A 22,462-nucleotide genomic window follows, 5' to 3' on the forward strand; every position below is an offset into this window, starting at 1 on the left:
AAAATTCATCAAGATTTATTAAAATATATTTTGAATATTATGCATCTTCATCGGAACTTGAGCTTTGAAATTTATCGATTGCGCCAGCAGTCCTACTCTTTTTTTCGTCTGCAAACCAATCTTGTAGGCATGTTAGCATGGAAAGTGTTTCTGGTTTTAAATTAGTTCTTTGTTCACCAATGATCCTTCCACATACTGAAAATGCGGACTCGGAAGCAACACTTTCACTTTGAATGGGCATGACATCTCTTGCAATTGCAGCTAACACTGGATAAAGTTTAGAATTTACGTTCCACCAATCAAAACATCAAAATTATCTGTAGTCTCAATATATTGGCTTAGATAAATTTGGATCTCATTGTAATTGGTTGTTGTCATCGATTTTCTTTTGAACTTTTGTCGTTTCAAACTTTAAAAGAATTTCAGTGCTCCACTTTTGCTATTATATGTCTGCATCTCATCCGGCTGCGCACTCGGTTCATCACATTGTTCACTAGCATACAAATCAAACAATTCTTGGAGAGAATGCATGATTGACTTCTTTTGATCGTCAACATTCTTCCGAAGAAATTTAACATAATATTCAAAAAACACGTTTAATCCTCTTTGATTTTGAGTAGGATCAAGTAATGTTGCTAAACCATGTACAATTGGAATAGTTTCTCAATATTTTAAAATTTTTTTTTCCATATTTGAAACAAAATCACGCATAACAGAACATCACGATATTCAATAAATATATAAAACATATTGAAAAACAAAGGTAGAAACATGGTTGAAGTAAAATAGTTAACGTCAGAAAATTTCTTGGTTGCTTCTTTAAAAATTTCTAACAAAGAAACTCATTCACTCAAAATGTTCCAATCATCGTCAGTTAGAATTAAAGATTCTACCGCAATATTATTGTATTATGGAGTAACTAAATCTTGAAAACGTAATAAAGTATGAAGCAAATGATATAAAAATTTCAATATTGTTTCAACAGGAGTAGGAAATTTTTAAATTTTATGTCGTTTGATTCTATTAGTGTTTTCCAGTTACGTCCATATCTTCTTTCACGTAATGATTTCTCACATAATTTGAATTTTTCTATTACAGTGGACATATGCTCAGCACATTCACATTTAACGCATAAATTGATAATATGACATGCACATTTAACACATAAATTGATAATATGACATGCACATCTAACATGAACCAAATTACCATCTAAAATTAGTTTTAGTAAATCTTTAAGATATTTAATTGCAAGAGTATTGACACTCGCATTATCTAACGTGATCGACATTATTTTATTTTGTATGCCATAAATCTTAAAAACATTTAAAACATATATAGCTATAATGTATCTGTTGTGTGACGATTCTAAATAATCTAGCGCTAAAATTCTTTTTTGCATAGTCCAAGTTTCATCAATCCAATGACATGTAACAACAAGATAAGATTCATATTTTAAATTAGTCCAAATATCAGTTCTCAAACTAACTCTGCAAGAAATATTTAAAAGATGCGATTTTAGTGTTTCTTTATATTCTTTATAAATATCAAAAAAAATATTTTTTTAAGTGTGTGCCTAGAAATATTGTGAAAATCAGGTTGAATAGTACTAGTAAATTCAATAAAACCTTCTTATTCAACTATTATAAAAGGTTGACAACATTTGGTAACAAACTTTACGATGGCTTTTCTAGAAATTTCTTTAGTAATTGTGGAAGCTTTACAATTTGAAGGATTAATTTGTTGTTGTGTTGGTTCCCTACCGAATGATTGTAGCGTATCAGGGTCAAGTTTATGTACCTTAACTAAATGTTTTTTCAAAGTGCCGGTACCATCGGAACCACAACCTGTTTTGTAAGAATATATCGTTTTGCAAATTTTACATACGGCAAAAGAGTTATTCGTATTTTGTTGTTCAATATCAAAGTGATCTCAAACTTTGCTTCGCTTTGCACGGGCTGTCGTCGTGCTCTTTGACATAGTGTTGCTTGCTCGGATAGACGATGTCGTCCCTACATCTTTGTTTGAGAGTTTATTTTTTTTTAAAAAAAATTTTCGGGTTCCAAGTTGAATCTGATTACGGGCCGGAACCGGTTGAAACCAAACAATGAATTGTGCGCGGTTTTGGGTCCGGTTCAACCGTTAAAATCGAATAAAAATTTACTCCAGCATATATATATATACATAATTCAATAAATGAAAATTAAAAAGGCCCCAAATCGTAAGCATCGGAACAACTTAATTGAATTTGAAATTGAATTCACTTACAGGCCTCAATAGGCTATAGGATTCGCATGCCTATTGGGCTGAAAAGAGGCAGCTATTGTTAAAATGGCCCAGGCCTAGATCCTTTCTACATGAATTGACCACTAATTTTCTATCTGGCATGAAAAATTGCAATATTGCCTTTTTATATTTGTATAATTGTTTGTTATTTTTTTTGGGGGTAAATTACCCTAAAATCTCCAAATCCAAACATAATTTTAAGTTCAGTCTCTGTGTTTGTGTTTTAACTCCTCGACAAACTTGACTTATTTGTTTTAGCTCTCTGCAATAAGAAATTTACGTGTTTATCTTTATAATCGGATATAGAAGTCTCTGTTCATGAGATTCAAACACATAAACCAGAAAATCTCGTCCCTCTTTTTTTACAAATTTTGAATTGTGAAAAATCACATCCTAGGTTAAAATTTTATTCAGGTAAAAAAAAAAGAAAATATTACTCTATGTTATATTTGGATTTGATGAAATATTTAAAATGATATCATATTAAAATGAATTTGAATTTACTAAAATAACTCCAAGACGTATCTAAAATTTATTGTCAAATTGATGTATTCAAAATGACAAATAGATTATTTTACATCATGAACTGTAAATCCAACCATCTAAATACAACATTAATAAACGATAATCAATATTTTTTTAAAACATATTAAAAAATTTATTGAAACATAAAATCTAACGATTAATTTTTTATTTTGTTTTTAGATAATTTATTTAAAAAAATATGATATATTTTCCAAATCTTAATTAACGTACCCTATGTTACTAAAAACCAAAGTACAGTAAGTTGAATCGTTTTCCAATAATAAGCACACTCGAACGAACAGTCTCTCGGTTATTTATATTCCCAATGCTCTTCCTCCCATTTCGCACTCGGTGAAAATGGACCCAAAACCCATCTCCATTTTCCTTTCTCTTGTCCTCCTATCCACCTTCTCCTCCGCTCTTCAATATCAGACCCTCGTTATCACCTCTCTTCCTAAACCCAAAACACGCTCATGGGACACCCTACAAGAATCCGAATTCTTACCCCATTCTCAGACCCTACTCGATTCTGATAATGGATTTGCACTTGATTTACACCATGTAGACAACGTATCTCCTGCTTTCAATTCTACTCCGGAATCACTTTTCAAACTTCGTTTGAAACGTGATGCTGTTAGGGTCCAAGCACTCTCTACTCTCGCCACCACCGCAGCTAATTCAGCTGGCAAACCAAAGGGTGCGTCAGATTTCAGCAGCACGGTGATTTCCGGGCTTGCACAAGGAAGTGGTGAGTACTTCACACGGATTGGGGTAGGTACTCCGCCGAAGTATGCCTTCATGGTTCTCGATACTGGAAGTGACGTTGTCTGGATCCAGTGCTCCCCGTGTAGGAAATGCTACTCACAGTCCGATCCGGTTTTCGACCCCAAAAAGTCGAGCACGTTTTTAGGCGTCCCTTGTGGGTCTCTTCTCTGCCGTCTGCTGGATTCTCCTGGTTGCACCAGCGACCGGAAGAAATGCCTCTACGAAGTCTCGTACGGAGACGGTTCTTTTACTGTAGGGGAATTCTCAACGGAAACGCTGACGTTTCGGGGGAGGAAGGTCGATAAAGTTGCTATTGGCTGTGGTCATGACGATGAAGGTCTGTTCGTCGGCGCCGCCGGTTTATTAGGCCTCGGCCGTGGGAAATTGTCATTTCCCACCCAAAGCGGTAGCCAGTTTGGTAGCAAGTTTTCCTACTGTTTGGTGGACCGTTCAGCTTCCTCTAAACCGTCTTCGATCATGTTCGGCCAATCAGCGGTGTCCCGAAACGCCGTTTTCACCCCTTTGTTGGCCAATCCAAAGCTGGACACGTTCTACTACGTGGGGTTAAACGGTATTTCCGTCGGTGGGACTCGCGTCCCTGGCATTACACCGTCGGTCTTCAATCTCGAGTCGAGTACTGGAGACGGTGGAGTGATAGTGGATTCCGGCACATCCGTCACCCGGTTAACCCAAACAGCCTACGTGGCTTTGAGAAACGCATTCCGAGTCGGGGCTTCAAACCTGAAGCGTGCCCCAGACTTCTCTTTGTTCGACACTTGTTTCGATCTTTCTGGGAAGACCGTGGTGAAGGTTCCGACGGTGGTTCTGCACTTCTCCAGCGCGGAAGTGTCGCTTCCGGCTTCCAACTACTTGATTCCAGTTAACAGCGATGGAAGGTTTTGCTTTGCTTTCGCTGGTACGACGAGCGGGTTGTCCATTATTGGAAACATTCAACAGCAGAGTTTCCGGGTCGTGTTCGATTTGGCGAACAATCGGGTCGGGTTTGCTCCTCGGGGTTGTGACTGACAAGCTGATAATAATAGTGGAATGATGTTTCTTAAATTATGTTTAATCTTTATTATGTTTTAGAGTCAAAAGAAACCAAAAAGAAAAGGTGGCATCATATGCTGTAATACAAAAGCAAAAGAAAGGATGAATCAATATTTCACCTAAGAATTTTAGTGCGCATTCAAATAAATACCAAGATATTAAATACATTGGATGATTTCAAGAATTAATTGGTGTGGTCTGTGTATCTTACCTGTATCGCAAGAGATATAATGCATTTCATTAGTTTAGAGGTAAAAACTTGTGTGAGACGGTCTCACGTCTCGTATTTGTGAGACGGATCTCTTATTTGGGTTATCAATGAAAAAGTATCACTTTTTATGCTAAAAGTATTATTTTTTATTGTAAATATGGGTAGGGTTTCTCGTCTCACAGATTAAGATACGGTCCATTCTAATTTAGAATAAGGGTGCAATTGTTTTTCACATCATACATGGAATTTATTACATTTAATTTAACGGGCCGGGAATTGTGTCCCTCGATTTCATCAAGCTGTTGCTTGTCTGTAGGTAGATAGGGTCATATTATATGCTCTAACGTAAGCATTTTGTTTGAACCAAGAAGTTTGGGAATTTAGAACAACAATGATATGATAATTGTTTTTATATTCGTTTGATTTCTGTCTCATAGTTATTAATGGAGGTTGCATGGTACGTGGAACTGTAAATTAAGTCGGGAAGAAACTAGATAAAGAGAAATGGTTTTGGTTTCTTGAAAACGACATATGTGTTTGCGTGTTGCAAGTTCCTCCTAGTGTATGCATTCGATGGTCACCCGTGATTTTTGATTCATCGGATTCGCCACAATAAATACGAGTTAGAAGTGGCAAATTTTGTATTAATTTTTTAAACAGTCGAAGGTGTATGATTTTAATTTGGATAACTGAGTCGTGGAGTAAAGGAAACAAAAATCAAGTCACATGAGCAAGTGACAAAATTAAGGGCGTAGAATGCGGTGAATCAGTGCAAGAAAACCCCACATGGGTGCCGGACAAACACGCATACCCACACAGACCTTTGAAATTAGTATCAATTACACGAGTCCAACAAACACTTTTGCTTTCTTCTTTAGGACCCCACCTCACATAATTCTATCCTTTCCTTTTACTATTTGTTTATTTTTTTTGGAACTTTATAACTATAATGTGACTCAGATTTAAAATTTATATCACAAGAATATCTTGTCGACTCTAGTTTATAAACCACGTTCTAAAAAATGATAGGTGGCGCTTAAACACGTCTAGACGGTTTTTTTTTTATAGCTTAAATATCTATTTTTTGTTTTTTCTTTTTAATATTTCTACAATAATTTCTCTTCATCCAATTCAAACTCAAAATTCAGAAAATATTTGTATTGGACAAACTTGTCAAATAATCTTTAAAAAAAACATATTATATATTAATTTAGGCGGTCAAGTAAGAGGAATTTGAACACCTCTTTCTAATGGATATGGATCCGTGAGACCGTCTAAGAAGATGTCTACTTTAATATTAATAATAGAGTTAATGTGATAAAATATGAGTAATTAGGTTTGTCGGATAATATCCTCATGGTTTAGTGTAGCTTGAACAAAATATTTCGAAACTTCCTCCTCGTAAGACTGGGCCAAAACCTTAGTGAATATGGTTAGCATTAACTTTGTATTAAGAGTGAGTCTTATTTGAGACCGTCTCACACAAGTTTTTGCCTTGTATTAAAACATAATGGTGTCCAGCCAATTTGTCTATTGGAGTTGGAACATGATTTTGAAATTAATTTTAAAGTTATGATTATCAAGTAGAGCCCATTATATTATTAAGATAATATAGTTCAAATATTGGGTAATTTATTATTATTAAATCATTTAAGCTTCAAAGCTAATATCGTGAATATAAAAATTAATATTGCATAATGCTGCTTAAAGTGATTAAAATATAACGAATAATGATTGGAACATATGAGATTATGCATTGGAGACTTATGAAAATGTTGACCAAGACATAATTGGAGGAACTGTTAAATTGCGCGTAATTCAATCGCACTTTTTTATTAAAAAAAAGATGTTTCTCTCTGTGAAATATTGTTAAATCATTTTGGCTTGCACATTTTTTATATATTGGAATTAAATGCCACGTTCATTACGTGTCTAGAAGACATTCTTATCTAAAATCTCGCACATTTTCCAATCTAACACCTTATAATAAATGAATGACACCTCTTGTAATGAGTGTTTGAGTTGATCAAAAGAATGTTTGATTAATATTTAAGAATTCGATTCATTTTATCAATATTTTCTTGAGAGATAATGTCTTACGAGGTTTGCACAATGAAGTTTAATTGACTAACGTGTTTTATAAATTATTGTGTTAGCTCTTAAATTTATCCAGAGACATCGATTCTATTTCATGAAAAAATAAAATAAAAAATTCTTAAGGCCTACAAATTATTTTAAAAGACTGTTTTACTTTGTTTACTGCACTTGAGAATCTACATCGGGTTCTGTCTCAATTAAATATTAAAATATTGCATTTTCCCAATAAAATATATAAAAAGTAACAAAAATATATGTATATTTGGAAAGTGATAATAATATGTATAAATAGTATAAGATCTAGTTTCACGTACCACATAATTATTATTTTTAGATACACCGACAAAAATATTTCAGTATAACAAGCAATAAAGCCCACTAGAGAAAAAATGGGCCTGTGATATATAGAGCTCCATGCATGAAAGATTAGGATGAACGGATAAAATTAGGCATGTATAATTTGTTTATGTAGATTATACAAAGTAATCAAGCATCAAATATCATATATTTAGTTTGGAGAAGGTTTTTTGTGAAACGGTGTTATCAATTTATATTTGTGAAAGAGATCAATCTGACCCTATCTGCAACAAAAAATAATATTTTTTCATGTGTTGGGTCGATCAGTGGTTTGTCTCGTAAAATTGACTAGTAAAACAATTTCGTTAGAGTTTTTGCGTTTAATTTGCTTGGATGATATACTTATCCTATTTTATATTGCAAATATGATCTCAAATACTATTAAAATAAGTGGCTCACATCTCTTTGTGAAAAGTCTTAATGACATAAAAACCTCATAAAAAATATTAATAAACTAACAATCTATTCTTCACTTTTTAAAAATCAAGCACATTTACCCGTTTGTAAGGAGTTTTATGCATGATTTTTTTTTAAAATATGGGGTTTTTAAATGGTACATTTTTCCCAAAGGGCGTTTATATCTTATAAATATGTACAATTTACCCAAATATGTAAAATAAAAAGTACACAAAATATACAATCATTTGAAAAAAAAAGTCAATGTGTGTGAGCCCAAAAATTGAAAGCCCCCATTTATTAAAGGAATTGAAGCATTTAATATCCATTCTCTCTTCATATGTACATTAAATTCGCATCAATTGGGCAGTATTTTTTAAAATGATTTGGGCAGGTTTTATTAATGGACGCTGATTTATTATCCGTAGCTTATTATGGGTTTTTATTGTAATAAATTAAACATAAGAACAAGGGTGTTCACCATCCGAACCAAACCGAAAAATTCGGTTTGAACCGAAAATCTAACAATTAATTCGGTTCCATTTTTAGTTTTTAGATTTTCGGTTTTCAACTTTGGATAGGTTTGGTTTTTTAGCTCGGTTCGAATCGAAAATCGAATTTTTTTATTTTAATCATTTGTTTGGTTTTAAAATCGTATTTTTGTTAACAATAAATATAAATAACAAAAATTAAAAAATGGAAATTCGTTTAAACCGAAAAATAAAAATTATTTCCATTTTTGACCGGACGATTACCGAAAATTCGGTTTGGTTCGATCAAAAGGAACACCTATATCATAGACACCGGAGAAAAACTAACATGTGCTATTCCCACTCCCAAGTCAACTGTAGAGATTATTCCCAATCTATCTCTCTTTTGGAGGAAAGGAAACCTTCATTTAAACAGTGGCAAGAAAGCATCTTTCACTGTTAATCTTCCATACCCTGAAAATCTCAAAATTTCCTGAAAAATATATATGAAGTTCACTATAAAGGGAGCAATCGAACTAATAGTCCTCCCACATTCTGGTATGAACAATCATTGATTTCGAAACTCGAAGGAAGACTATAAAAGAGGATTTTCAAATAATGGAATCTAGCATTGAATGCATATCAATCCATGACGGGATGCACGAAGATGAGATCCTTACCGCCCAACCATTTTCTCAGTTTTCATCTTCAAAGCCATCATCTAACAATAATAATATCAATGGTGGGATGAGTACTCCTCCGCCCGCAAGTGTTCATGAGCTTCTTGAATGCCCCGTTTGTACCAATTCTATGTACCCTCCCATCCACCAGGTTTGTCATCTTGTATCATTCTTTTATTATTAATAATTTTTATTGTTATTATTACTCGTTTATGGGTTTGATTGATTCGTTTGTGATTGTTTCCGAGATTTACTATTTTCTTGGTATTTTGCACAAATGGCACATTTCTTGTCGACGGTTTATTATTGAAATGTTTCCTTTTGTTTTCTTAGCACCATTTTTTTTGTGAGAACTACCGTTTGGTGCTCAAGGATTATGCGCTGACTTGTAGGATTGACCAATTGATCCTTTTCGTTTTTTAGTTAGTCGAGTTCTTGAAATTGTCAGAAAACGATTTTTCATGTATTATGCAGCTGCTTGATTCACTGTCAATTGCTTTGTGAATGAAACATTTTTCATCTCTGGTTTTTAGTTTGGTGCAAGTATGAAATACAGTTCAATCGAGAAGAATGTTTTGGAAACTTGGGTATGATTAGTTGGTGAGGATGAATCCCTCTGAATGATTTAATGAAAGATGCACATGTATCAACATCGAAGAAATTGGGTTTCAAATGATTATCTTGGGGATAAATGTGGTACCCTATGTAGCACGGTAACTTGGAACGAAAAGGACCAACCACTGTTACCGGCATGACAGAAACAGATGAATTTGTTCTCGGATGAACTGTGGTGAGATAAATATGTTATTGCTCCCCAAATTTTTATCGGATATGGCGAGCTTTCCTCGGTTTTGTTGGTAGAACCATGGTTTCATTGAAATAATGTTTCTAAATTTATTTCAGCGACGGTCCTGTGGTGTGAAGTTGGTAAATTGAATGCCATAAATGAAGCTTTTCTGGATGTCTTGCAGACTTCATATCCATGACTGAGAAAATGCTTAATGTTTGGATTTTGAAATTGTCATCAACTAAAAAAATATGAATTTGACCATACTTCACAAAGTTCCTTTCAGAAGTCAAAAGCACAAAAAATGGTATGTTTAATGATGTAACAGGAGGTTTGCGATAAATGGGCTGCTAAATAAAAATTGCATTTTTTCCATCCGTTGTTGGGACACAATTTTAGTTGATATAGTTCATTCTGGGGTTTATAAGGCTTAAATACACTGCACATCAAATATTTGAAACTTTTGGAAGGAGAAAATACTGACATTATTTTGATGTACGGAATTTTTTTCCTGTTAGATTCGGATTTTAGCTATCATATTGCCTCCTTTACCTAACATGAACATCTTTTTTGCGTAAATATCACTGTCATTTCATCGAGGGCGTGCGTGAGATCAAACTCGTGCTAAACTTGTCATCGAACATCTATCATGTCGGCTGTTTTATTCTTTTTTGTTACAAAAAATATGTGTCCACCTATTACTCAAGTCGATTACTGCAGTGCCACAACGGGCATACGCTCTGCTCCACCTGTAAAGTAAGGGTGCACAACAGATGTCCTACTTGTAGACAGGAGCTTGGCGATATAAGATGCTTAGCACTTGAAAAAGTGGCTGAATCCCTCGAACTTCCTTGCAAGCATAACTCCCTCGGATGCCCTGAGATCTTCCCTTATTACAGTAAACTGAAACACGAAGCCATTTGTAATTTTAGGCCTTACAACTGCCCTTACGCGGGATCAGAGTGCTCCATTGCTGGTGATATTCAATGCCTTGTTACCCACTTGAGAGATGATCACAAGGTGGACATGCATTCAGGATGCACATTTAATCATCGTTACGTGAAATCAAATCCACGAGATGTAGAGAACGCGACATGGATGCTAACGGTGAGGATTTATGTATCTTTAACATATTCTTACCTTTAATTAATCTTGTCCAGAGACTGACTGGCGATCTTTAAATTATACACTTTTGGGCTCTTTATTTGATTTTCCAAATTAGTGGTTTGCCTAAATGAATTTGGCCTCATTGCATCTAAAACTTCATTTACCATATCCATTTCTGTATCCAGGTCTTCCATTGTTTTGGTCAGTATTTTTGTCTTCATTTCGAAGCTTTCCAACTTGGAACGGCTCCTGTATATATGGCTTTTCTTCGGTTCATGGGAGACGAGATGGACGCTCAGAACTTTAGCTACAGTTTGGAGGTTGGAGGAAACGGTCGGAAACTTATATGGGAGGGCACCCCTCGAAGCATTAGAGATGGTCACAGAAAGGTTCGAGACAGTCATGATGGCCTCATCATACAGCGCAACATGGCACTTTTTTTCTCAGGAGGAGACAAGAACGAGCTTAAGCTTCGGGTAACTGGTCGTATATGGAAGGAACCGCGGAATCCAGATGGTGGAGCTTGCGTACCCAATCTCTGTAGTTAACTTTTTTATTTGTTGGATTCTTTCCTTATCTGAGCTGATGAAACGTTCAGTTGATGCTCTCAGGGATTGTATTTTCAAAATTCTTGATTACTGCATGCATGTTTTGTCCGCTGCTGTATTTTTCAGTAAATTCATAGCTTCCTTTTGCATTATTGCTTGTCAGTATCAAATGTATTAAAGGACGGATTTTGTCTGAATTTTATTCTACCCAAACGAGCTACAGGTGAAGTATTTTCTGCCCATTTTTTTTCCATATATGAACATTTTTTGGTAGTCAATCCATAAAATTTCTTCCCTGTTCGTTTCATCCTAATATGAATTCTGGTTTTAGAAAAATGCTAACTCATCATATTTTCCCTGGACGCATGAATGCACGTTCTACTAAATTTATTTATTTTAATCCCTCATTCTCGAGTCTCAAATCCTTTCAGATTTTGTTTACATTGAGGTAATTGATCGGGGAAAAGATTTTGAAATCTTGATTTTAAATAAAATTAACCCTCGATATATTTGAGAAATTAAGTTGAATAATAAATTTAAAAAATATGGATTGAGAGAATATGAAATTTTTTTCTGTCTATCAATTAAAATGAATTTAAAATAGTCATATAATTTCTAAAATCCTTAATTTGAAATAACTTATCCTAGAAATTCTGAGGAGTATTTTTTTTAACCTCCATGAACTTTTTTTTTTTAATAAAATCATCTCCTCGATTATATTTCAAATATATTTGAGGATGTCATTTTATCTGAAGAGATCGTTTTCTTAAAAAAGAGTTAGGAGTTATTTAATCAATTTTCTCAATTATGAGCCTGATTATTCCATGAAAGTATTTCACTGTAATCTTTGTATTCCAAATGCTGAGAAGAAAATTATAATTGCATGAAATACAGATTAGGTGGTTGTTATAGCTCAAGAAAGGCAAAACGAGACTCGTCGCCCACACGAAGCGGACTCATTCTTCTGTTGCTCTTTTATTTTTTATTTTTGAATTATTATTTTTATTATTTTTGCCATTTCGTCTAATGGAGTGAGATCGAATAAATAAATAGCGTTGGAATCTAATTTTTTTCCGATCGATTTAGAGATGGAGAACCTGATCGCATTGGTGAACAGACTACAGAGAGCATGCACGGCGCTTGGTGATCACGGAGAGGAGAGCGCGCTGCCCACTCTTTGGGATGCATTGCCTTCCATCGCCGTCGTTGGTGGTCAGGTATGATTTTTTCATTCTGAATTTCTGATCAAAATTGTCTGCGCTTTCTATTTCAACCTCAACTATGCTCAAGATTTTTGCTCCGGAGCTTAGTCATAAATATTTTTCATCTTCAGCATTTGGCTTAAGTTCTCTGCATATCATGCGATCGTTTTATCTTCTTCTTTTTTTTTTAATGGGAGCGCACTGTTAATCCACCGACCACATTTAATCTACGATATAATGGGCATATCTACATGGTATGTTGAACACAAAATAAGTTTCTTCTACATGCTAGAAAAAAATAAGCGAGTGGTTTTACCCACTATCTCTAAACTACTTGAGCAAAATGCTACCAACTTCCTCCCTAACCGTAGTATATCTAAAAATCTTAAGTTGGTAGGAACAAGGCAGAGGCCCACCAAGTATCACCCTTTGTCACCATTCAACCTGGTTGGCTACCGGTAGCTCCACCCACGTCCCTTGGAAAAACATGTTGATAGGACTTGTAGACCCTAATTTGTTCTTGAACAATGTAAATATAGCTGCACAAAAAACAAGCCATCAAATATACACCCGTTATATACTTGCTATACAAATTATTTTGAATATTTCTTCTTTCGCTCGGCCGGACGATCCTCCTCGTTTATTAACTCTGGCAGCTAGTTATGCCTTCTCAAAAGTAATACTATGACGCAACTGGATTAACGACCAAATATTCCCTAAAATACAACAATCTCATCTTGCTCACTATTTACACGGTTCAGAGCAAGATTTCTATGAACGACTAACATACTATGCCACAAGAACAGATATACAAGGATGAGGTAGTGAGATATATAAGGATGAGGTAGTGAATAAAGTACGCAGAAGCAAATCAATGTAAGAAAGTGTTCAGGTTGATAGTGTGAAAATATTGGAGAAGGGAATAAGTTATGCTACAAAAAAGAAAAAAACAACACTTGAACAAATGTCCAAATATTTGTACTGGACAAGAATGCCCATATTATATTGTATGTTCTGTTTCCCTGCCCTTAAGAATGTGCAGCATATATATAGGAGTATAATAACTGGAATCCAAAAATAAAAATCATTAATCAAGAAATAAAATTAATCATAATAATATAAAATAATTTACTTTCTTTGAGATATTATACGTATATGATATATTATATACACCTAACTCTTTGTTCTTGTTCCATATTGGGTTAGATGCATATTATAATTGATCTAAGTGGAGAAAAGGAAAACCGTAAACTCTGTTTTTGGATTTGGGGTAGATATGAAATTTGTAATGACTTATTATTAGAGGAAAATTAAGATGGAAAAACTGTCAGTCTTTACAGTTCTGTAAAATGGATTTATGGGATCTTGTTTTTAAATTTTGGTGTGCTGGCTCCGCATTGCTTTTTTCCACCTAGACTAAATTCACAGTGATTTAGTGTTGCATATGTCGAATAATTTTCACATCTTCACTCTTAATCACTACTTTTTTTCACTTAAATGGAATTACTTTTACATCGACTTGGGCTTTTTGTGTTAACTAACACAATTTTAATGGTTTATAGAGTTCAGGAAAGTCCTCAGTGCTTGAAAGCGTTGTTGGAAAGGACTTCTTGCCTCGTGGATCTGGTAACCAGTCCATTACAGATGCATTACCATAAGCTGTGGCATTATCTTGTGTCCTTAATTTCTCCTGACATAGAGATGGTCAAAACATTAGGATTGACCTCATTATTAAAATGCAGGTATTGTCACTCGACGGCCACTTGTCCTGCAGCTTCATCGAATTGACGAGGGTAGAGAATATGCAGAGTTTGGACATCTTCCTAGAAAGAAGTTCACTGATTTTGGTTAGTTTTGCATTAAAAATATGTATTTTCATATACTTCATTGGGAATTGTTTTTTAATGTAGCTACAGGTATGATCTTTCTATTTAAATTTATCAACACATTATTTTTGGATTAGTTCTCGACTTCTTTTTGTCTCCCACTAACCCAACTTATATCTAGTATCCACTGCCTAGTCTTGTAAATACCTTTTTCAACTAGTCTTCTCATTTTCTTTTACGTTTTAATTCTAAATTTCTGGCTTGTACAGCTGCTGTAAGAAAAGAGATCGCTGATGAGACTGATCGAGAGACAGGACGTAGCAAACAGATTTCAACTGTTCCAATTTATCTTAGCATATATTCTCCCAATGGTAGGTCAGGATAAGAGACACATCATTTCTTAATTTTTAAGATTCTTCCTCATTGAAACCTTAAATCGTACGAACTTTCATTGATACTAACATGTTGCTACTGAAATTTGAGAAATGAGAGAATCATGTTGATTGAGTATGAGCATCGAAAAGTTATCACGGAAGATACAATACGTTGAGTGCATGCAAGTTTCTTTTTTTATGCACAGAAGAATGTTCTTTCCTCGTGAGATAAATAAATAGGTGTTAACGTGGTAGTTAAAACTTAAAAGTGCGTCAAATCATACCAAAGTGGCTGTTAGCAAGGAAGTCTCGGAAACAATTTGGATGATCAAAACATTGGTAGGTCATATGTTGGTATGAAGTTATGAACTACTTTTTTTTTATCATGAAGATATGAAATACTTGCTAGCTTACTTTTTGACTTGTAAAGATTTGTTCCTTTAAGTTTTAATATTTGTGTAGCACTAGGTATATGTAGCAAGATTTGTACAAGGGTTTATTTTACGCAGCATGCAATTCTTATTTCTTGTGATTTTTGGAGTAGCAAGTGATATCCCGATGTTTTGATGCAGTTGTGAATTTGACATTGATTGATCTTCCTGGTCTAACAAAAGTGGCAATTGGTGAGTCCATTATTCCACTGGTTTCATGTGGTAGTTTTAGAGTAGTTATTTTCCCTTATTTCCAATTTTTTTTTTGCAAATAACTGTGATGATTGTGATATGTGGGTTTATTATAGACGGACAGTCAGAGAGTATTGTGATGGACATTGAGAACATGGTGCGATCTTATATTGAAAAGGTATTCATAGATGTTAGGTTTTGCATTTAGATTTTTAATATCATGAAGTTGTTTAGAGGAGGGTTTAAATATGTTCAAGGTACTTGTATATATGTCTGTATGTATTATAGTTTAATACTATTCAATTCCAGTTCAAGGTGATCGTGTTTTTTAATATGCATTAAAATGATTCATTGCAGCCCAACTGTATTATTTTAGCAGTTTCTCCTGCTAATCAAGATCTTGCAACATCAGATGCAATTAAAATTTCTCGTGAAGTAGATCCCAAAGGTATGGCTTATAGGAATTGTTCAGGGTTCACTTATGTGTTATTGATTTCTTGCATGTGAATGTGTATAAGTCCTACCAACAGCATAATCTTAAGCCGCGTGAATGTTGATTGCCCTCATCAACTTTCAAATCAATACATTTCTCTCCTCAGGGCTGTTTTATGACATTAGTTTTGTTTCAGGAGAGAGAACATTTGGGGTATTAACGAAGATTGACCTAATGGACCAGGGAACGGATGCTGTAGATGTAAGTTTATACTCGTTGTCTTTAATCTGTGTCTATATTATAATATATTCATGCTTGTTAAAAATTTGTTTATTAAACGCTTGATTATGGTCTATGTTTTAGAGTATGTTGAATTGGAGTTATACAGATAGGCTTTCTGTCCACAAATCCAAGGAACCTTTGGTTAGGATCAAGTTAAATGCTGCTTCATAGCATTGCCTTTAAACTTTTTATTGTTAGAAGTCTATTGAGTTCGCGTTTTATATGCATAAGCAGAAAATTTCTTGTCCGCTACATTAATCTCTTTCTGGCACAAATTATTTCAATTCAACATCATGAATTCTGAACTTGCAATATAGAACTAGCACTAGTCCTATTATCTTTAGAATATTTAGGCAGAGATAACTCAAGATCATTTTAGGAAAGATGAAGACAACCTGAAACATTTGGTTGTAATATTATTACATGTACGACTCTTGTGATATTTCTATTGTTTCCGGGTAAGCTTCTGGTAATCATTGCAGAAGAATGGAAGGTAATGTGCTGACTAGTTACTTTGGTTTATAGATACTGGAAGGAAAGGCATACAAACTGCAGTTCCCATGGATAGGTATAGTTAATCGATCCCAAGCAGACATTAACAAAAATGTCGATATGATTGCTGCCAGGCGGAGAGAACGGGAGTATTTTGCTCAAACTCCACAGTATAAACACCTTGCTCATAGGATGGGTTCTGAGCATCTAGGAAAAGTTCTATCCAAAGTAAGGAAAGACCTCTAATTTTTGCTTCAGATAATTTCTTTAAATTAGATTATTATTATTTTATTTTTTATTTTTTCAATGACTAATCAAATCTTTTCGCTTGGCATAATATACAAAGCTTGTGAAGTGCCACTTTCTTTATTTAGAGATTTATTTTCCTGGTCTCAAGATGGAAAGTTGGCAGGTTTTAAAAAACTTTCTGATGCTTGTGCTTATTCTTGTTTCATGTTTTAGCATTTGGAAGAAGTGATCAAATCTCGAATTCCAGGCCTTCAGTCACTCATCAATAAAACTATTATTGAGCTAGAATCTGAGCTGAGCCGACTGGGGAAGCCCATTGCAACTGATGCTGGAGTAAGTAGGCCATCCCGTTATCTCTACAAGTGGTCCATTATTCTATTTTCTAAAGAGTTGCGCGTGTTTGGAAGAGTGTGGGTTCATTTCACTATTCACTTGTATTAAGTAAAAACAAACCTGAAGCATCTTGTTTGAATTTTGAACAAATGTAACATTGGCATCCTATGAAATAAAACACGCTAACTATCTAGAATTCTCCTTATGAACCTGACAATCATCCGGCTACTGCTGGTAATCAACAAGACAAGCACAATTATCCCGTCTCTTTAATTTCACAATTCAATCAAGAGATTTAGCCCCAAAAAACCCATACGGGTAAGCTGGTTAAACTTTTCCATAGGAATTAAACATGCCTGCACGGATAGAGCTCGATAATGATTTATCTCAAACCCTTTGTTATTTTTGCAGGGAAAGTTGTATATGATCATGGAAATTTGCCGTGTATTTGATGGAATATTCAAAGAGCATCTTGATGGGGTGTATGTATCTGTAATATCTTATGCTGTATTTTTCATGTTGTAATCTATTCTAGCAGTCAATTTGTTATTTTATTCGGCAGTCGACCAGGAGGTGATCAAGTATACAATGTATTTGATAACCAACTCCCAGCAGCATTGAAACGGTTGCCGTTTGACAAGCACCTTGCTATGGAAAACGTACGGAAATTAATAACTGAAGCAGATGGATATCAGCCTCATCTTATAGCTCCAGAACAGGGTTATCGCCGTCTCATTGAAACTGCCTTGATTACTATCAAAGGTCCTTCTGAAGCCGCTGTTGATGCGGTATGCCTCGGAAGTGATAAGTTCGATCAATGTTTTTTGATCTGTTGTTGATTGTACCACAATATGATTTTAGTATAGATGTTAGGCTTGGCCTAGAAAATGGGGGGAAAGTCAAACCAGTGTTAATTTTTCCTCCCTGGGGAATTGTGATCATGAACAACTGCTTGTAGATTTGCCTGTCAGTTAAGGCGCCTTTTCTCAGGTACACGAGAAAATTTTTACAATGCCTTGTTAAAAGTTTAATGCAAGGCTAAGAGGGTGGTTGTGTTCATCATCCTTTTTCTGGCGGAGGAAATGATTCCTTCATTGGTTTGAAGACAAACTCTTATGATTTAGTCTTCAACTTTAAGCATATAATTTGCTTTGTGGGCTCGTGAAAAGGTTGACATTTTACTCTTTTTTCAGGTTCATGGAATTCTGAAGGAACTTGTTCGCAAGTCAATCAGCGAGACTGTAGTAAGTCTATAAACTCTGTTAAATGTATTCTCATCGTCGATGATCAACTGACATAGCAAACCTTGAGCATTTTGTTGTACTTTTTTCCCAAACTCATTATGTTGACTTATCTACGTTTTTGTGTTGCGTGATATTTTTCTTGAAAAAGGAAAAAGAAGATATGTAAGAATTTAATAAAGAAATTGTATCGGCGATATCTCATTCAATATGCTTCAGACTAGTTATAATAGTCTTACAATAACAATAACAAAATAATGCCAAGAATTAGGAACCAATAAACAGTAAACACATTACAGAACAAACAAATAAAATTAATGTGTGCCTAGTTGACTCATCCTCCAATTGTCACCAACTAATTTAGGTTGACTAAGTTTTCAATTCTCCCAACGTGTCAATTGCATGGCTTGTAGGTAAAGACCATAACAAAAAAAAAAATCGGGACAACTTGAAGGAAGATTTGGAAAATTCTCAAATTCAACGGAAACACGTACTTTCCATGGACAAAATGCTTCAGAAATATGATTTTGCATTCAAATATTGATTGATGCTTGCCTGTGTTGGCTACAGGAGCTGAAACAATATCCCTCTCTCAGGGTAGAGGTAGGAAATGCTGCTGTTGAATCATTGAACAGGATGAAGGAAGAAAGCAGGAAGGCAACATTGCAGCTAGTCGACATGGAATGCAGTTACTTAACTGTAGATTTCTTCCGCAAGCTTCCGCAAGATGTTGAGAAGGGTGGCAATCCAACACATTCAATATTCGATCGCTACAACGATTCATATCTTCGACGAGTTGGTGAGTTTCAGAAAGATGTATTATGTTTTGAATATTAATGGTCTCTGAATTTCCCATAATGAGCCCCTTGCTTCTTTTTATGAAGGATCAAACGTGTTGTCTTATGTGAATATGGTCTGTGCAAGTCTGAGGAACTCCATTCCCAAGTCTATAGTTTATTGCCAAGTTCGCGAGGCAAAACGCAGCTTGCTTGATCATTTCTTTGCCGAACTGGGCAAAAGAGAGGTGGGAATCCCGACCCCAGCAGTACTTTTTTCGAGCCTCCAATTGTGGTGGTACCGGAAATAAAGCATTTTTCTTTTCCTTTTTATGTTTATAGGCAAGACAGTTAGGCACACTATTGGATGAGGATCCAGCAGTCATGCAGCGGCGGTTGTCTCTTTCAAAGAGACTGGAGTTGTACAGAGCTGCTCAAGCTGAGATTGATTCGGTAGCCTGGTCAAAATAGATCTAAAAAACAAACACCCATGGTGGTCACAAAGGAGGCACTCATAAGATAATAATAATCACTATTTATTATTTATTTTTTGAAAAATTATCGAGATATATATATTGAATGGTGTGTCCGTTTTTCCAGTTTCACGCTAGTTCTTTGGATCCATCCCTAAGTTTAGTGATGACAGAGAGACATATACAGAAATAGATTGAGAATAAAAATGTACGAATGGGTATCTTCCAACTTATTCAAAGGGAATGGTCGTTTCCTTCTTTTATTCGCTCTCTTTTTTTGTAATAGATTTAAGTTTAATAGCATGAAAGTGTAGTTTATGATTTGGGAATATGGGTTATTGATTTAGAATATGATTAATGATAATTTAGATTATTTAATAATTTAATAATACTGAAAAACTGAATATTTTATTTATTTAAAATAACTATATTTTATATTTTTACTTTTTCAAAGAAATAATAATGAATTGAATATTTCGTTATTACCTGAAAAAATATAATAAATTTGGTATGATATTTTTGGCGAAATAAAATTTTCGGGTAAATGAAAGGTAAATATTAGTAATGTTTTAAAACACTTCATATCCTCTTGGTAATCCGATATATCACATATTTCTATAATACAGTGAATTGGACATGATTCAAAATCAAAAGAAAAGAAAAAGCAAATCGTCTTTAAATATTTAATGAGTTACCAACCATGTTAGAAACATTCCCCCCTCTTTTAGCTAGCAATATGAACAAGAGAAGTGATAAATAATTATCGTGATAAACCAGAGCTGTGCATAACAACTAACATGGTGTCATAATAATTACAATTATTCTAAAAATTAAAATTCATTATAAACGCTATAAATAATATAATATTTCATTATTTATTAAATAATTATAAAAAAATCATATTTAAAGTTTTAAATTGTAATATAGTTTTTAAGTTAAAAAATATATACTTTTGCAAATCTCTCCTTTGGGTACGTAATAAGCTATGTGTAGAGAGTTTTCCCACTCACTTTTCTGTGCTTTAAATTTTTAAAATTCATAGTTTTGCAAGATGGTCGATCGCTTCGAGAATCTATCAATCACAAATGATGAGGAGGATGAATCGGTCCAACTTCAGAATGGGTTTTCTTATCTAGAACATGAAGAGAAACCTTATTGCAAGCATATGGAGGCTAACATTACTTATCATGGGATCTCGAGTCTTATCTCTTTCATGGAATCGATATCACATGAGTGATGTAAGGTGGCCCGTGAACTAACAACTACTTCGACAATTGATCCCAGGTGACATCCGGTACAGCTATTTACAGTAGATTTTTGGGTACAGAATCATGACTTACCAGTGATCTATATGTCTGTCTGAGAGTATTGGCAAACAATAGGGGCATTCTTAGAATATGATGCGAATTACTATTCTACTGTATGGAGGAAATATATGAGGATCTGAGTTCTGACAGATGTACGCACTCCATTGAAACGACTTCCTATGTGGCAAGCTGGGACATTGGGAGAAATTCTGTGAGAAACACTTCTCTATTCCTGAAGGACGAATTAATCATGAATGGGGCGCTGGTTACGGGCTGCACCATGAGGCACCGCTGATAAGTTTGGACTACCAAGGGAAGAAAGAGCAAACAATCCCCACAACAAGATCACACCAGAAACGACCGAGATCCATGCATTCAATGCAAACCTGATCCCAACGCAATCCATGCCAAGGAACCGAGATATCAAACTACTAATGGGGATACTCTTATCACCTATCGATATTTCCTAGACAATGGGCGGGAGGATTTTGAATTGGAGATTACAGAGGAAAGACAAAAGAGGACATGGACAATTCAGGCCCGTCCATAGGTGTTAAAAGTAAGAAACCATAGGGCATTCTCAGAAGCCCAAAGCTCGTTTGGTCCTAAGGACATCTCAACTGAGCCTTTTTTATTGGTAGGACCTGCATCCCAGGCCTGACAAGACCAATGCTCATTTTAAGTTTGAACTGTCGGGGATTGGGTCATACCCGTGCATTTCCAACACTTCATGAATTGGCTAGTGTGCATAAATCTGACGTTATTTTCTTATTTGAAACCTTAGCACACTCACAAAAGGTTGAAGATCACATTCTTGTCCGTCTAGGATTTGAATCTTGTTTTGCTGTTGATAGATTAGGATGTAGTGGAGGAATTGATGTTTTATAGAGGAAAGCTGGAGATTGCAAAGTTTCTAAATTTTCAAGAAATCGTGTAGATCTCATCATCTTAGATGATCGAAGAGGAGATTGGAGATGTATCGGTTATTATGGGTATCTGGAAAGGTGTGTCATCTCCAACCTATATCATCTATTTTTCATCTTCTATCTTCCTAAAATAGAGATTCATGATCTCTATTTTTAAAAACTTTCTCCAACCCATATCCTCTAAAAATATTACAAAATACACCATTTTTTTTTCATTTTCAAAAAAACACACATATAATTATATAATTACATAATGTATTATATAACCGAACTTCATTAATTCGATAAACATAATACAATAAAACATGTATTAAACTCAATTTATTTAAAATAATACATTTTTTTGACACGACAAACATAAACGACAAGATACAACATTCATAATATAAACATAAAATATAAATCACGACAAACATAAACGACACATATGGTTTAAAGAACAACACATAAATTGACCATTAAAAATACTAATATTCCGAAGTACTGTACTCCTCCCACAAATAGTCAATAAGAGCATCTCGAAAAAACCGCATGTTTATCAAGTTAAATAAATTAAATAGACAATAAGTGTTTTTAATAAATTATGTTATTAATTTTTGTAATCATTATCTTGTTTATTATTTCCATTTCATGATTATTATAAACA

General features: G+C 34.5%; 3 protein-coding genes across 4 annotated transcripts; all 3 read left to right on the top strand.

The window, feature by feature from the left end:
- The first annotated feature begins 3,119 nt into the window (after positions 1-3,119).
- Positions 3,120-4,801, top strand: LOC140969565 (aspartyl protease family protein 2-like). Its single transcript, XM_073430951.1, has one exon. It carries the CDS (start codon positions 3,169-3,171, stop codon positions 4,600-4,602), a length of 1,434 nt encoding a protein of 477 aa, XP_073287052.1. The 5' UTR covers positions 3,120-3,168; the 3' UTR covers positions 4,603-4,801.
- Positions 4,802-8,514: 3,713 nt separating this feature from the next.
- LOC140969573 (E3 ubiquitin-protein ligase SINAT5-like) lies at positions 8,515-11,475 on the top strand. Of its 2 annotated transcripts, none has more exons than XM_073430965.1 (3): positions 8,515-9,000; positions 10,237-10,731; positions 10,917-11,475. In XM_073430965.1, exons 1-3 carry the CDS (start codon positions 8,776-8,778, stop codon positions 11,277-11,279), a joined length of 1,083 nt encoding a protein of 360 aa, XP_073287066.1. In that variant the 5' UTR covers positions 8,515-8,775; the 3' UTR covers positions 11,280-11,475. The 2 variants fall into 2 exon arrangements, with proteins under 2 accessions (XP_073287066.1, XP_073287065.1); XM_073430964.1 differs by having other exon boundaries at positions 8,515-8,988; positions 10,345-10,731.
- A 744-nt stretch (positions 11,476-12,219) lies between these two features.
- Positions 12,220-19,862, top strand: LOC140969560 (phragmoplastin DRP1A). Its single transcript, XM_073430944.1, has 16 exons — positions 12,220-12,496; positions 14,044-14,107; positions 14,224-14,328; positions 14,577-14,678; positions 15,254-15,304; positions 15,421-15,482; positions 15,662-15,752; positions 15,934-15,998; positions 16,545-16,739; positions 16,974-17,093; positions 17,505-17,575; positions 17,656-17,881; positions 18,287-18,337; positions 18,905-19,133; positions 19,219-19,358; positions 19,453-19,862. Exons 1-16 carry the CDS (start codon positions 12,368-12,370, stop codon positions 19,579-19,581), a joined length of 1,830 nt encoding a protein of 609 aa, XP_073287045.1. The 5' UTR covers positions 12,220-12,367; the 3' UTR covers positions 19,582-19,862.
- Positions 19,863-22,462: the final 2,600 nt, after the last annotated feature.

Source organism: Primulina huaijiensis, unplaced genomic scaffold, assembly GCF_012295235.1.
Source record: "Primulina huaijiensis isolate GDHJ02 unplaced genomic scaffold, ASM1229523v2 scaffold42345, whole genome shotgun sequence".
Lineage (NCBI taxonomy): Eukaryota > Viridiplantae > Streptophyta > Magnoliopsida > Lamiales > Gesneriaceae > Primulina > Primulina huaijiensis.